General features: G+C 38.8%; 1 protein-coding gene across 1 annotated transcript in view; it reads left to right on the forward strand.

Annotated features, from left to right (window-relative positions):
• Positions 1-17,399, forward strand: part of RPS6KA6 (ribosomal protein S6 kinase A6) — a 41,223-nt gene that overhangs the window by 9,066 nt on the left and 14,758 nt on the right. The window contains exons 2-10 of the mRNA XM_054388876.1: positions 633-692; positions 4,701-4,817; positions 8,578-8,659; positions 9,486-9,566; positions 10,061-10,140; positions 14,012-14,118; positions 14,398-14,435; positions 15,829-15,971; positions 16,721-16,791. Of these exons, the coding sequence (XP_054244851.1) occupies positions 633-692; positions 4,701-4,817; positions 8,578-8,659; positions 9,486-9,566; positions 10,061-10,140; positions 14,012-14,118; positions 14,398-14,435; positions 15,829-15,971; positions 16,721-16,791 (779 nt within the window). The remainder of the gene's footprint in view (positions 1-632; positions 693-4,700; positions 4,818-8,577; positions 8,660-9,485; positions 9,567-10,060; positions 10,141-14,011; positions 14,119-14,397; positions 14,436-15,828; positions 15,972-16,720; positions 16,792-17,399) is intronic.

Raw genomic sequence — 17,399 nt, forward strand, 5'->3', positions numbered from 1 at the left:
TTATTTTACTCATTTTGTCAAATATTTCCAATTTTTAATCAATGCTTTCTGTGTTGAAACAGAGCATGTCCTTTTTGTTTCTGTATTTCGTTGAAAATTTCATTTTTTTAAGCAGCATTGAATTTTGTTACTGAGGGAGAGCTTAAATAAGATTTTTGTGCTATGTGTTCTCCATTCTACATTCTCCCTCTTGCCCCAAAAAGACTGTAAATCACTTTTTTGAATCTTTTCTTCTTAAAATGTGAATTTTAGGTTTCTGAAAAGCATCCACACCATAAATCTTATGCATAACAGAGGAGTCTTACTTCAGTGTCATCTTGTACGGATGGTATTCGTAGCTTTTAAAGAAGGAATTTTAAATTAGTCCCAATTAAATAGTGCTGTGGAACTGCAGTTATACAGGGATATGCTAAATGATACATAAGGGAGATGCTAAATATAACTACTAAGTAGTAGTGTTTGTTTGAAACTAGTTTTAAATTGGAGCAACAAGGATACCAGCTTTCATTTGTGTGCTCTGAAATATAAATTGGTCAGATGATGAACTTTACTGATTTGAAATTGCAAGGTCTTAATGCTGGTTTTGGTTTGTTTCTTTTCTTTCTCTTCTGTGTTTTTCTTCACCTCTCCAGCTAAATGGCCTTAAAATGGCAGATGAGCCTATGGAAGAAGGTGAACCATATTCCTACCACGTGAGTATATTTGATGGATGTTCCATTTAGACATTCATTAGCATGATTTCTTTTTGAAGCAAAAATTTAGGTATTCCCTGATCTTTAATAACTTTTGATCCTATCATTTTATTTGATATGAAGAGATCTGAAGAGGCTCAAAGTCTTAGAGATTATTTTAAGTCTCAGAGATTATTTTGAAAATTAGTACCTGGGCAGGGCTGTAAGTGTCTTGTTTCAGAAAGTTTGCTGATGAAGTTTGCTGATGCTTTATGGAGGACAGTTTCTGTGTGATGGAGAGAGCAGTCATGGATCCCTCAGCCTCAGAAAATGCTCAGTTCAATCCTGAACCTTTTATACACAGTGATTAGCGTTGCTCTTTTTTACACTGTCACATGTTCTTCCTTTGTGTGTTTTACTGTAGTTGTGTATTCATCTAGAGGGTACCTAAGTCTTGCTGTTCTAGAAGAGAATTAATCTTTGCACCAGTATGTTCATTTGATTATATATTTTTCTTTGGTTTTTTTTTTTTTTGGTGTGTGTAGAAATAGGCCAGGTAAACCCTCCTGAGCAGGCTCTTTGTCCAGTGCCATGGTGATGTAGATATTTAGGCGATTCTGAAATTCAGGTGTTCTGGCTAAATCTTGAACTAAGCTTCAGGCTAGTTCTGTATGTAGTGAGATGCCTGAATTTGCATGGAAAAAATTGCCACCGTTTTTCCATGCAGTTATTTTTTGAGCAGGATCATGGAAGAAGGTGTCAAGTAGATCTTGCCAGCTGTAACCACTGTTTTGTATTGCAATAATAAATTAAGTAAATGATTTGGAGAATAAAACTCTTGGAGTAGAAGCATGTGGTGCTTGGATATTCCCTGGTGTGGAGCAAGTAAATAAACCATCACGTGTCAGTCACCTTACATGAAGCAAAGAAAGATGAGCAGTGGATTCTCTGTCTTTCACTGCACTTGAACCAGAAGGATGTTGTTGAGCTTGTTTGTTAGGTGCTTGGAGCTGCATACCAGTCAAGCTGTAACGAAGGAGGATGGCACAAAGCCGTAACTGATTGCAGCCTTTCTTTCAGTGCTTTGTCTTCTGGTGAACCTGCTGGGAATAGTTACCTCTTGTGCAAGGCCACTCAGTGGGAGCTGCTAGCTGAGCCCTGACATAAATTTGCTGCTCAAGCAGCAGAGCACAAAATCAGATAACCAAATTTGCAGTTCATGGAGGCCAAACTAGAAGTTAAAATTGGGATATATATATGCTCATCTCTCTGCTCATTTCTTGTTGATGATGCAGAGGACTTTTTATACTTAAATCATGCCAATTTTTAGTACTTTAATGATAGTTAAGTAGGTGAAATTACATAGCCATCTTTTGCGAAGGTAAAACACTTCATAAAAATTAATTCATTTCCTACATCTCAACTTATTCTTTATTTGCATGGAAGACATTATTTCCCCTTCAGTTCACATTTAGAAACACTCTTGTCAGTCTCCGCAGCAACCACGTGTGATGTCACAGGCTAATGACTGTGGGTGATAAACAGAAGAGCAGGTGAACTCTTCCAGATCTTTTCTTATGCAAAGGTTCACAGTGTTAAGGAATACAAATTAGGGTGGTGAAGTAAAAAGGCTTCTAACTAGAATATTTACATATTTCATACAATGAACCAGCCATTAAGTCTGTTATACAACTTGGTGTCTAACTAGATGACTTGCTGTGTAACTTACATGACTTTCTGCTTTCATCTGTCATCAGATGACTGGAGATGCTGCTGTTCTTACCTGCCTTTAATCCCAGGCATGTGTTTAAAAAAGAAAGAAAATGGAAAAGATAGGTGCAGCTTTCCTAAGAGTGTGTATGTGCATAGTCAACAAGGTGGATGGATGAAACAAAGCTGAGACGTGTACCCTCTATCATTAGTGTGTCAGCTGAGTTTTGTCAGCAAAGAGGGAAATAGCTTAGAGTGTGAATTAAAGAGTTAAGTTTGTTATCCAGCGGTGTCTTAATAGCTACCTTTGTGTGGGAAACAGGCAGAACAGACCTTTTCCAGCAAGAGTATGAAATAAGAGAAGGAGAGGAGGAGAAAGGACTTACAGAATGGTATGGGTGGGAAGGGACCTCTGGAGATCATCTAGTCTGACCCTGCTGAAGCAGGGTCACCTACAGCAGGTTGCCCAGAATCACAATGTCCAAGTGGGTTTGGAATCTTGGAGATTCCACAACTTCTCTGGGTAGCCTGCACTAGGGCTCCAGCACTTATGCAGGGAAAGTTGTTTTTCCTTTCCTAATGTTTAGGGGGAGCTTCCAATATTCTGCTTTGTGCCCATTGCCCCTTGTCTTACCAGTGGACACTACTGAGAAGAGTCTGGATCCATCCACATGCATTCCAGCCTTTAGATATCGATGAGGATTGATAAGATCCTCTTTCAGTCCTCTCCAGGCTATGAAGAGCCCCAAGTCTCTCAGCCTTTCCTCCTCAGACATTCTCCAGTCCCCTCATCTGTAGTCTCGCTTGGACTCTCTCCAGTAGTTCTCTTGAACTGGGGAGCCCAACTGGTCACAGTAATCCAGAATCATGCAGAAATAGCTGAACTACAGTTTGTGAATATACTGGGCTTGTACTTTTATTTCTCCCTCGGACAAACAAAGTATTTAAGGCATAGATAATTAATGCAGTGTGATGATTACCCCCTCTTAATTATTGCAGTAGGCAGGTGCCCATTTAGATGATTGGATTTCTCTCCTGAATTGCTCTCTAAACCCACCTAGAGAATTTAATCTAGATACTTCTGTACTGTCTGAGAATGCTGATTGTAAGTTTTAATTCATGGCCTTCATCAGGAGGACTTTGTAGTCAACCTAGGTACAGAATGATGGTCTTTTCTAAAACCGTTTCATCCTGTGGTCTTTTTTTGATGTTGTGTGTACTTGTCATCGAGGGACAACAGTGCACCACAAGTTGGTAGGGTGTTTTTCTGGTGTTTACCAAGAGAAGTTTTCAAGATAGAGCTAAAGAAGAGTATAGGAGGACAGTCAATAATAATTTGGATACTTTAAGGTCATCAAATCACTGGGATCTTCTGTTGCGATTGGGTTGTATTTGCAGTGTGCAAGAAATCAGGGCTGAGGGTGCTGCTCCTGTTGTATGTGCAAGCTCAGGTGCTGCCGCAGGCTTTAGCACGTAGTTTGTAGTTTCAAGAGTGCTGATTTTGACATCTCACTCGTTTTGGCTCAGAGGAACTTCTCTTACACCATAAAAGCTGCAATGCACCATCTGATTGGTTTTCATCATAAATGTTTGTCTTTTCACAATTGTAGCTGCTGTGCCCTGATTTGCTAAAGGTGAGTGTAGCACCAAAAAGTCAACAGAGCACTGAGTCTTTCATTTGCCTTACAACTGCACTCAGCTTTCTGAAGGTGTTTTCTACTCAGGATAGTCTCTCCATGGGCTCTGCACTCCAGACCTATGTTTCTTCTGTTGGATGCAACAATCCTTAGAGTTCTTTTGATGACTCATACTTCATTTATGCTCTTCAAATGATGCATGTCCCTCTAGCTAGAAATGGATGACCATATTTATTATCTGCTGCTGTGAAAAGCAATAATTACCTAAAATGATGAAATTCAATTCAACTTTTATTAAGATTATATCAGGAAAGGGGAAAATGAGAAGCAGAATCACTGGGAAAATGAAAGGTCACCAAAACAGGTGGAGCACCGAAGGATCATCTTGGTTTAAAAACATCTCTACATTTATTGCTTTCATAGAAGAAAATCCATCTTTGCAGTAGTCTTAATATTTATGACAAAAGAAAATGAGCCTTGTGTGAGAATTTTCCCTCAGTTAAGACATTTTTAGATAAAGGATGGATGGGAAAACCCTTCATTTAAAGAGTTTTTTTTTTTTTAAATGCCTTGCTAGAATTACAAGTATTTTATTAAAAGAAAACCCTAAACCAAGCACTTGTAATGAGCTGAAGAATTCATGCCTGTTCATTGCTGTATTTTGTTTGTCTTGAAATAATAGGATGAAGGAAGTGTGAAAGAGATTCCTATTACACACCATGTGAAAGAAGGATGTGAGAAAGCAGATCCAGCACAGTTTGAACTACTTAAGGTTCTTGGGCAAGGATCATTTGGAAAGGTAAGTTGACAAACTTGGTTTGCATGTGATGCCTGCTTTGAACCTGCTTTGTCTTAATACTTATGTCTATAGTGCTAGAAGGTTAGGTATAAACCTAACAAATCTGAGTACAGGTGGATAGGTATTCATTTGGAAATTTCCCTATTTTGGAAGAAGTCATCCATCCTCCTTTGCAGCTGGGTGTGGAGGGATGTGTATATAGTTTTGCTTTCACTGTGATAGGATTTCTAAGTTCTTTTCCCATAGATCTGCCCATAGCAGAGTTGCTGGGAATGTTTGAGAATATACTGACAAATTTCATTCTTTTCCAGTCTTCCTCTAGTGCCAAAGAATCACTATTCATAGCAGGCCATCAAATCATCTCAGGCACAGAGACAGAAAGATCAGGTAGAGGCAGATTTGAGGAGGTTTGCCTTGCAAAGTTGTAGTTTGCTTTAACTGAACAGAGGGCCACATTTATGCTTTATCTGGACTGGCTTCTTCATCTTAGTGTGAACACTGTCACCAAGAACAGGGGATTTTACCAGTGGGGTTATAGAGTTAGGGGTGGGTTTTATGCAACAACTCTGGTGGTGTTAAGCTCTGTTTGCCCAATGCCTTGGCTATTTGAAATCAAGTAATAGTGTTTCCAACTGCCTCGAGACTTTATTGCAGCAACCGCTGAGGATCCAGAATGAACATCTCTGTTCCACATATGTTGCCTTGCATTTTCTATAGCTTAGGTTGATGCTTGGTAGGTACCAGCATGATAGACACTTCTGGAGGAGATGAGGGTACTTGACACATGAATGCTTGACTTGCATACAGAATCTCATTAATGAAGATTTAGAAGAATGTTAGTGGTAGTTTGGAACTTGAACCAAAGTGACAATCAAGTAACCTGGGAAATGTATTTCAGGTTTTTTATTTTGCTGGGCAAAGACATGAAGTGAACAACTAGTCAAACAGCAGACAGAAGAAATAGGGCAGGTTTTAATTTTTGTTACAATTATTGCTTTTTGTAATGTGCCACTTGGTGTTACATTGCAGAAATGAAATCAAAAATCGAATCTCTCCATCACTAGCTTGAAACACATCATCTGAATACTAATCTTAGTGTATAAGAAACTGATCTGTTTTTCAGAACCAGACTCTTGGCAAGTTTAGAAAACACACTTTGAAGTATTTCTTAATGTTTTACAGCTTAAGAAACATTTCTTTATCTGCAAATATTGGTTGCCAGTTTCCTCATAACACTTTTCATCTTCAGAGCCTAAAATGCTCCTTGTGTTTATTACTCCTGACTTGATATGTCTTAAGCTATCTGGTGTGAACTTCTTAGCTCTGACTCAGACAGATTCTCACTTCACAGAGTTCAGACTTCTGACAGCCTAAGGAATGTTCTTGCTCAGAATCTCACCAGCTTGGTGAGATGTCTGTCTTGAAGCTTGTGAAACCTGGCAGGCCTTGGTTCAGGAGCCAGCTTTGAGAACTGGATGGTAACTGTTGCTCTTCTGAGCTGGGCTCATTTCATTTAGTATTTGTCACTTCCTACCAAAAAGAAAACAAACGATGAAGATCAATGGCTGTTGCCTGCATGGTATTTGTTTTTTCTCTCCAGTTCATACTTCCCAGGGATTTCTCTTTGGGTTTAGCAAACACAAGATTTGTTTGCTCTAGCCTAGCACAGTGCTATAGTCCATCTTCTACCTGTCTTTTCAGCATCCATGTAGGATTTTACATTTTTTCACAAAAATAAAGGCTTAAACTTCAGTTCTTTTACTAGATTTTTTTTTTTTAGCAGCCTTTGATAAGGTTCTGCTGAAGGTGTTTTGAATCCCTAAATTGAATCACCTTGCACAACGTACTCATCTTGACTTCTGCTCTACAAATGAACAGCTAACCCCTGCATCTCTGCAAGATGCAGGATTATGGAGACTGTCTGCAAACTGAATAGATGGTGCTTGAGTAGTTTTCAGTGGCAGCTGTTTTGGTCCTTGTACCTACATGCCTTACAATCTTGTAGGGTGCTGGTTATTAAGCACTAAAGTATTTGTACTTGCCAATTAAGATTTTACTTAGAATTGGGAGTGTCTTAATCTACATATGTTGTCTTACTTGCTGCTGGTCGAATGATTTCCTTTACTATTAGAGCAACACCGTAATAAGAAAGCAGTGCTGCACATCCAATCATTGGGCAAAACTTCAAACAAAAAGCCTGATAAACTTGGCACATGATGACATTTTGCATCTAGTTAGAGCTTAGAGTAAAAAAACTTTTCTTCCATCCATGTACAAGTTAGTGACTCTGTATGAATTTCTGATTGTGTGGTGGAAAATTTGACATTTCATTTTAAAAAACTTTCTGACAAAGTATATAAGTAAACCTAGTGTTCATGAAAATCTGAATGAGGTTAAGATCAGAGAGGCAATTGCAAGTTGCTCTTGAGGTTCTTTTATGACTTGTACAGGTTTTTTTTACAGTACAAGCACTCCTCATAATTAATAATCAGAGAATCGTAGAATGGCTCAGGTTGGAAAGTACCTCAGAGATCATCTACTCCAACCTCCCCACCATGGGCAAGGATACCTCTCAACTAGACTCAGCTGCTCAGGGTCTCATCCAGCCTGGCCTTCAATACCCCCAGGGAGGAGGCATCTATAACCTTCCTGGGCAGGCTATTTCAGCCTCTCACCACCCTCATACTGAAGAACTTCTTCCTAAGATCTAGTCTAACCCTGCTCTCCCTCAGCTTCAAACTATTGCCCCTTTTCCTGTCTCTGGAGATCCTTACGAAAAGTCCCTCTGCAGCCTTCCTGTAGGATCCCTTCAGCTATTGGAAGGCAGCTCTAAGGTCCCTCCAGAGCAGGTTGAACCACCCCAGCTCCCTCATCCTACTCTTATAGCAGAGGTATTCCAACCCTTGGATCATCTTTGTGGCCCTTTGCTGTTACGAGAGCAACAACTTTGAAACAGGAGCAGATGGCAAACAAATGGAAGGGTCCAGTGGATAATTAGTCAGCAGAGGTGCATGTATTTGTACTGCATTATTCTATGTACCATTATGCTTTTCTTAGTGTCAAGTTATATAGCACCTATCTTTAAAACTCCTCTGGAAAGAGAAGGCTGGAAAAACCTGTTGGAGTTGCTGATCCAGAGGAAAAGGGTGTTTTGATCTTAAATGCTGAGATGTCCTTGCCTTCTTCTCACCACTCTTACAGAATTCATTAAGTGACTGTTACATATTTAAGACTTGGATCTTTAACCTCAAAAATCTTAGGAGGTGGCAGACCAGGCACAACTGTGATTCTCTAAGAAAGTACTATAAAGAAACACACTCTGGAAGCACTTATCAAATAAGTGCTTATTTAAGCAGCTTGTTGTAGGAAAGTATGACCATTCTGGATACTTCAGAGAGCTTGGTGGTGCTTCAACCTCTAATCTGATTAAGGGAATGCAGTTTTGCTCTTTCTCTGAGGGTATGTACTTAGGAAAGAACACTGAAAGCTGTCTGAAATTAATAGGAGGTTGGCAAATGCATTGTGTTAGTTGTATATTGATTACTGGGCTTGTTTATGCAAAAAGACTTACTCTGGATATTTGGCATCTTTTTACTCAGAGTTAACAAGGAATGGGATGGGACTAGGAGCAGGCTATCTCCTCATCTGCATTAATGAAGTAAAAAGAAGCAAATCCTTAGTAAGGGTTTTTAGTCAGGCTGGTTTAGTGTTTACATAATGTTTTTAAGAGTCATTTTCAAAGTGGGGTTTGTGTTACCAGGTCTTCCTCGTGCGGAAAATAATTGGTCCTGATGCTGGGCAACTTTATGCAATGAAAGTGTTGAAAAAAGCTTCTTTAAAAGGTAGGTGGAACTTTGGAGTTGACACTTAAGAAAATGGCTTTCAGTTTAGCTGAATCTCTTCAATAAGGCTTGTAAATACTTCTTTTAAAAAGGCTTTTCTATAAAATCTTAAGTATTTTCCAGTAAGTTTATAACTGTCCTCTGACAGGAGCTATTTTTTCTAGACTAAACTTGTAAGTTCATGTTTAAGGATTATTTTAAACCTGGCCAGATGGCTTTAATTATGTGGTAAAAAGTGCTCTTTCAAAGTGATTGTTTAATTCTCTTTAGTCTTCTCTTTTATATTAATGCAAATTAATTTGAAAAGCAATTTTCCTTTTGTCTTTTAAGTTAGACCTCTACTGTGGTTAAAATTAAGTCAATCCTTCTTTCTATAGGTGCCATAGCAAGTTAATTTACTCTTCTTGGCCTTCAGAAGACATTAATGGATGCAACTCCACTATGTGTAAATAACAACTGTTACTAGTTGAAGAGGATAAAGTAATCTTAAAAGAAAGAAAATATGTTTTCAGTACAGATAGTTAATTGAGAGGTTAAATTTAGATGCCTGGAAATGTAGATGTGAGTTCTTATTATTTTCAATAATTAAAAAAAAATCACAAAATACTGGGGAAGAAAATGAGGGCAGTAAGGAAGCTGGGGCAGGTAAGAGCTGAAATAGAGGACCATGTGTTTTGTGGGAGACTTAAAAGCTTAAAACAAATAAGGTAACAAGGATAAGTACTTCTTTAGGAAGCAAACTTTCCATATACTGACTTCAGCTCCATCTGTATTCCACCAAATATGTTTTACAGCAATATCTTTTGTCTTTTTTTTTTCCCCTCAGTTCGGGATAGGGTTCGTACAAAAATGGAGAGAGATATATTAGTAGAAGTAAATCATCCCTTTATCGTCAAACTGCACTATGGTTGGTATAATTTTCCTACAGTTTCTTCCATTACTGAAAGGCATAGCTGATCATGTTCCTTCTCAGTTGTACAGTGTCCATTTTAGTGTCCTAATTAGATTCTAGCAACTTCATAATGCTGAAAAACGAATTTAAATACACGTGGATAAAGTTTTTCTGTAAGTCCTCTTGAAATTTAAACAGATGTGTGATGGTTTATCTTGGTTTTGTTTATTTGATTTTCATTGAGCAAAACCGTAAAAGTAATTCACATCCTTGGTGTTTCCCTGTTTGGCAAAGAAGAAATAAAAGTATTTTAATGATATCTTGTGACTAAGATTGTCTTCTGTGAAGCAGCAAGTAATCAGACCTCATGTGCTGCTGAATTAGTTCCATAAGAGAAGTATTCCCTTTCACTGAAATAGCCAAACTCTGAAAGCATTCAGATCTGTTTTGTAGATCATCTCTGTCACTTCACTATTGATGGGGTTTGTTTTATTATTCTTTTTTTCAAGCCTTTCAGACTGAAGGGAAGCTGTATTTAATATTGGATTTTCTCAGGGGAGGAGATGTATTCACGCGATTATCCAAAGAGGTAAGTACCTACAATTTTATCTCCACTTGATGTTAGACAGGAGGAGGATTTTGACAGTGCAGGGATTGTCTTCTATAGAACAGAACATACCTGGTTGGAAGAGACCTCCCACATCGTCTAGTCCAAGCTTTGGCCCAGCACTGAAGGATCAACACTGAGCCACATCCCTAAGCACCAGGTCTGCGTGCTGCTCGAACACCTCTAGGGATGGTGGCTCCATGGCTGCCCTGGGCAGACCTTTCCAGTGTTTGAGCACCCTTTCACTGAAGGAATATTCCCTGATATCCATCTTAAATCTTCCCTGGTGCTTGTAAGCATTTCCTCTTCTACTGATACTTGCCACTAAGGAGAAGAGGCTGGACCCCTTCTCTCTCCAACCTCCCTTCAGGCGGTTGTAGAGAGCAATAAGATTTCCTGTGAGCCTCCTCTGTTTCTCCCCCATATTTCTTGTCATAGTGAAGTTTTTAATAACCTAGTTGGGCTCCCCTTGCATTCTTCCTTCCCTTACATTCTCTATTATACCAGAATATACTCTGTAACTAGGAAACATGAGTGTGTATTGATTAGTAACCTAAGTTTTAATTTAGTATCTGCAAAGTACAGTTCTTTTGTCTAAAAATGTTTTGTTGCTTGGAAACCTAACTGCAGTAGATGAAGGTTTAGCAATAAAGACAGAGGATGTGAGTTCTCATGCTCACAGTCAGCTTAGGTGCTCCTGGAAGCCCCTGTCTATTAGGGATTTCTGCTGCATTGTAAAATTGCATAATGCTGTAATCCACATCCTGATGCTTAATCTCACAAAGTGCGAACACTGAGTATTTTTGAGACCACTTCCCTTCACCCAATATTGCCATGCAGCTGGAACTTTCATTTTTAATTTTATTTTCGTGTGGGTTTTTTCGTGGTTTTTTTTGTTTGTTTGTTTGTTTTTTCTGGGGAGAGAGCTTCAGACAGAAGAGGGAATATGATGCAGCCTGTTGTTCTTTAGCATTGTGTTCTGGTTCAGACATTGGTTATCAAATACTTATTGTACGTTACCTTAAGTATTAGGAACAGATTTATAAGACTTTTCTTTCTGCAAACATTTCATAACTATCTAAATGTTTCATGGCAATTTCTTAACTACTTAACAGTAAGAGAACTTTTCAGTGTATCCACCAGTGTAAATTCATTTCTGTTGCTAATGCATAGGAAAAATCACTTCCTTAAATGAGAAAGGAGTTTGTCATGAGATGGAGGAGGTTATGTCCCCAGTAGGTAAGGCCATAAGCTAGAGGGTTTTTCCCCACACAGTGTTTGTAAAACTAAAGCTTGAATATAGGAATAGGCAAAAGAGAAGGAACAATTTAATTTTTTTTTTGTTTTCCTCCTTCATGAAAAGCTGACCTAGGAAGGACACTGTCCAAGAATTGAGCTCAAAATTAATTAAGCTTGAGGCTAAAATGGAGGTTAAAAGCTTAAAGTGACTGACTTGCAGAAAGTTATTGGAACAGTAGGTAGGAAAGAGGTCAGTCTCTGCTTTGTTACTGAATGCTTAATTACAGAGGAAATTCTGGTGTAGCAGGAAGAACTGTTCTTGCACTAACATAGCTGAAATGACCAAGCATGCAACATTCTCAGCTAAGGGATGGTAAAACACAAACAGTGGAAGATGCACATAAGGGTAAATTCTCTGTGGTGTTTCATACTTCACATGCAAAAATGATTTATAATTCATTTGGCATAAAGTTATTTGAAAATACTTTGTCTTGGTGAGGTTGCATCTGGAATATTGTGTCCAGTTCTGGGCCCCTCAGTTCCAGAAGGATGTCAGGAAACTTCTTGAAATAGTCAAGTGCAGAGCCACAAAGATGCTGAAGGCAGTGGAACATCTCCCTGCTGAGGACAGGCTTAGGGAGCTGGGGCTCTTGAGCTTGGAGCAGAGGAGGCTGAGGGGTGACCTCGTTCATGTTTACAAAGATGTGCAGGGCAGTGTCAAGAGGATGGAGCCAGGCTCTGCTCAGTGATGTCTAATGACAGAACAAGGAGCAGTGGGTGCAAGCTGGAGCAGAGGAGGTTCCACATGAACATAAGGAAAAACTTCTTCACTGTGAGGGTAACAGAGCCCTGGTGCAGGTTGCCCTGAGAGGTTGCAGAGTCTTCTTCTCTGGAGACATTCAAAACCCTCCCTGGATGTGTTCCTGTGTGACCTGCCCTAGGTGATCCTGCTCTGGCAGTGGGGTTGGACTGGGTGATCTTTGGAGTTCCCTTCCAACTTCTGACATTGTGTGATGGTTATTTTAAATTGTAATGTGGGTATGAGAATTTTGGTTGTGGAATTGTATGATGAAGTTTTCATTGGTAACATTTAATGAAGTTGGCTTGCATCATCAATTTGATGCAGTGAGCAGTTTTAAATGAAATTATTATTGGGAGGTTTTAGATTAGCATCATTGTGTTCTGAGATTTGCATTTTGGCCACTTCAAGGAGCAATGATACCCAAGGTTTCCTCTTGCTCTTTTGGATATAGATAAAAAATAGTATTAACAGTGCTCTTAAATCAAGGTGAAACTTTGTGTAGTGTAACAGCTTTATTGTTCATACAGTGTTCATACCTATCATTATGGAAATTAGGGGTAGTTCTGTTGGCAGTAGGACAGATTGCATATGTGCAATTCAAAGCACAGATCAGTGTGCCACTAAATCCGTAAGCTCAGTTACCTTAATTTTAAGTTTTGTTAGCTGCGTCTACTGTGCAGCTGAGACAACTGGGTTTGTGCCTGGTGTTTTCGGGAGAGGAGGCAATAGCTCACTTAAACCTCAAATTCAGTTCTAGTCATTTAAAGAGAACTGATTGCTCCAGTAATTTGTAGAACATGACAAGAGCTAAAGCAGCTATGATATTTCTATGTGAAGCAGAAACAACTTGTGGAGTACTTAGGACAGAAATATCTCTCAAGTGCTCCATATGCAATATAGAATCGCGGAATGGCTCAGGTTGGAAGGGACCTCAGAGATCATCTATTCCAACCTCCCTGCCATGGACAGGGACACCCCTCACCTACACTCAGCTGCTCAAGGCCTCATCCAATCCGGCCTTAAATAACTTCAGGGAGGAGGTATTCACAACCTCTCTGGGCAACGTATTCCAGAGTCTCACCACCCTCATACTGAAGAACTTTTTCTGAAGATCCAGTCTAAACCTACTCTCCCTTAGCTTCAGACCATTTCCCCTTGTCCTTTCTCTAGACACTCCTGTAAAAAGCCCCTCTGCAGTCTCCCTGTAGGATCCCTTCAGGTATTAGAAGGCAGCTCTAAGTTCCCATCATCAGCTGAAATCAGTCAGTTTTTCAGTGTTTCACTAGGGTTCTTCAAGCTTCTTCACCTAAGAGGAACAGAGCAAGATCCTCAAGTCCTACTACAGATTTTCACATCGTGTTACTTTCACTGGAGTGTTTTGGTTTGCATCTTTTTCTAAATTATTTTTTTTCCTCTAAATATTGTTAATGTGAATTCACAGAGATGGCCACCCAGTACAGCAGTCATAGACTCAATTTTATGATGCAGTGGAAAACATTCAGCACAGGATTGTGGCAGAAGGAGTGCTGGTGGTTAATAACACCAAATACAGCAATCAAATTTATTACCCTAGAAGCTGGCTGATGCTCTGCAGTAACTGCCGATGTTTCTGTTTAAGTGTTGTAGGTAGTTCTTTTGTATGCTTGATGATTAGCATATATTAATATATCACTGCTGTTAGCCAAGTGATGAGTTCATGAGGTACTTCTAAAATGTATTTTGCAGTATAAGCAGAAAGGACTATTTGTTGTAGATTGCAGCTTTAAAAACTAAAGACAAGATCAGAAGGTAAATCTATACAGTTCTTATTAGGTTATGTTTACAGAGGAAGATGTGAAATTCTACCTCGCAGAACTGGCCCTTGCTTTGGATCACCTTCACAGCTTGGGAATTGTATACAGGGACCTGAAGCCAGAAAAGTAAAGTAAAATGTATTTTACCACTCTTACATGTATTTTGTTTGTTACTTTGGCATTTTCCACTAGAATGATGTAAAAGAATTAAAAGTATATTTTGTTAAGACAATATAAACATAAATTTAAATAATTTTTTACATTTTATTATTTAAATGAAGTTCTATTAGCATTTTAAATTAATGACAGAAGTTTGGGATCAAAATTGTTGCCTTTTATGTGTTAAATATTATATGTAAACATTCCTCTTTATGTGTATTGGTGAATGTGAATTTTAATTTTCAGCATTTTGCTTGATGAAGCAGGACATATCAAGTTAACAGGTAGGTGACACTTACTAGTATAGCACTTTCTCAACTTATTTCTGTGTTAACTTTTAGTTTTAAGCCTAAGATACATATAGTGACAGCTGTCAGTACTGTCAGTCAGTATTTGGCTGCTTAGAAATTTATTGCATAGACTTTTAAAATAAATCTGTATCCCTTCCCTGTATAATGATTCTTTATAGAGTATTAAAAACTTGTGTTGAAGTATTGTAGGTAATCACAGGCTGGATCTGATGTCTTACCACATCCTAATGTCCATGCAGGTTCCTCTGAAGTTAGTTTTCATGTTGGCTGATGTTTATTAGATCAAGTTGAAGCATTAGCAGATCCTAATTACTGTAGTTGAAGAAATATAGTTGAAAATACAAAACCAGGCATGGAATGTTTGGGATTTTTACAGGATCTTTAGTTCAGGTGGGGATGTGATAGTCCCTAAAACTATCCACTCTTCCGGTTAGAAAGTGAGCCATGTAACATGAAATGCCTTTTAACTGGAGATCCCAAGAGGTTATAGACCCAGGCTCAAGTTGCTGACTGTGGGACTTCTAAAGGGACCAGAGGTGCTTTTGGTTTAAAAAAAAAAATTAGTGTACAGTAAGACTTCTGAAATATTCTTTCCTCTGAGTTTTTTGCATTATCACTTTTAAACACGTATAAAAATGCAGCAAAATCTTCTATAAAGCAAATTAAATTCCACATATTATAGGTAATGGTATCTACAAAAGACTGCTTGGAAAGCAAATTACTATGCCTTTCTGAAAGCTTTAATTGCAGTTAAGGTGATGGGTTTGTATTGGAAAGAATAATTGAAGGGATTGTTGACTAGCAGTCATTTCCCTATTGAGAGCCTTGCCTTGAGAGTTGAGCTAATACCAAGACTTCTGTATCCTGGTTCCAAGTAGGGAAAAAAAAAAGCGCCCAGATACAGCATAACTCTTTTTGACTGAACTTGAGTCAGGTTGCAGAACCATATTGTCTTATGTAACAACAATATTTTTAGTCTGATTTTATTTATTCATCATTCTGTAACACTACACCGTGCAGACTGCATTCTCTTTAAACTCCTTTTTGCTTCTGTCCAATTTGTTGTCTGAGTAAAGCAGACAATGAGAACTTTTAAAGGCTCTAAATGTGCAGCATTTCAAATATTGAGTAGTGATATTGGTAGCTAATCATCAATTCAGTGTGACTTCTAGAATGGTTTTGATGGTATGGTATGAATGTCCAGATTGCTGCAGTTCCTTGTTTCCTCAGCAGCTAGGATAGTGACATAACATTCCTGAAAGCAAAACAAAAAGCTGTCAACACTTTGATTTTGAAATACCATATGCAGTATTGTCTTGTTCTGAAGTTCTTTACTAGCTATATTCTTGTAATGCTGTTGTTGTAGACTTTGGACTCAGCAAAGAATCAGTAGATCAAGAGAAGAAGGCCTATTCTTTCTGTGGTACTGTAGAGTACATGGCACCAGAAGTAGTAAACAGGCGAGGGCACAACCAGAGTGCTGACTGGTGGTCCTTTGGTGTTCTCATGGTACTGTATGCTTCCTTGCTTACCTTGCTTGAGGTCACAAATGCTCTGCATATGTCTAAGTGAATGTGAAATTGTGTAGTTAAAATCAGATCTAATAGTGAGGAATGCTTGGGTCAGGGGGAGAGAGAATTCAGTAACTGAATTGCTGCTGAAATAGCAACTGATTAGAATAAAACACATTTTTTTTACCTGCTTAGCTGTGAGAAGAGATGACAATCATGTGTAGTCTATTAGTGCTTCCAAATAGTTGCAGTCAGTGTGAAAGTTTAGTTTGTGTGTGTTTTGCATGTTATTTGATAGTTTAAAAACCCCTCTGAAGACTTGATAAATGGCATTTCTGTAAGAAAAAGCCTGTTGAATGAATGCTGGAGGGGAGTGGTGAAATAGGGCCACATAGGCCTTTGCTCTGATGTATTAGAGCATCAGGCTGAAATATTCATATTGGCATTAAAAGTACTGTTTTCAGAGTATTGCAACATCTAAAACTTGCTTATGATGAGGATTTTACTACTTAACAATAACTTATGGATGTAAAATATTCCTACACCATCATTATGTTCCACTTGCCACTGTTACCATCATGTAAACTGCCAATGAAAGCAAAGTTTTAGGTTTCTCAATGTTTTTGCTGATCTTTTGCAAGCTAGAGCCAGTGTGCCTAATGTAGTGCTAGAGAAGAGTACAGAAGTTAACACTTTGATCATCTGGGGGAAGAAGTGTTGATTTAGATTAACATTTGTTCTTTTCAGTTTGAAATGCTTACTGGTACACTACCATTTCAAGGTAAAGATCGAAATGAAACTATGAATATGATACTGAAGTAAGTATGGCTTCTTACTTTTTGGAGTCAGAAAATGTAATTTTAAATGTGTTTTAACAGCTTCTTGTAACTCCTTGTGCATGAAGAGCATTAAGCTAGGACAGGGACAAAAAAGCCAAACCCCTTCCAACAGGGTTAAGCTCACAGACCTTGCAAATGCTATTAATCAGAATCACAGAACTGTCAGGGTTGGAAGGGACCTCAAAGATCATCCAGTTCCAACCCCCTTGCCATGGACAGGGACAGCTCACACTAGATCAGGTTGCTCAGAACCACATCCAGCCTGGCCTTAAAAACTTTCAGGGATGGGGCTTCTACTACCTCCATGGGCAACCTGTTGCAGTGTCTCACCACCCTCATCGTGAAGAACTTCTTAACATCCAATCTGAATCCACCCACTTCCACTTTTGTTCCATTCCCCTTAGTCCTATCACTACCTAACATCCTAAAAAAGTCTTCTCGGAGCCTTCTCTTACCCAGACTGAGTAACCCCAACTCTCTGTCTGTCTCCATAAGGAGAGGTGCTCCAGCCTCTCCTATGAAGACAGAGTTTAAATGCTAGGGACTGGAATGCTAAGGACAGGAATTTAAATGCTGGGGATGAACTT

The sequence above is a fragment of the Indicator indicator genome, chromosome 17, assembly GCF_027791375.1.
Source record: "Indicator indicator isolate 239-I01 chromosome 17, UM_Iind_1.1, whole genome shotgun sequence".
Taxonomy (NCBI): domain Eukaryota; kingdom Metazoa; phylum Chordata; class Aves; order Piciformes; family Indicatoridae; genus Indicator; species Indicator indicator.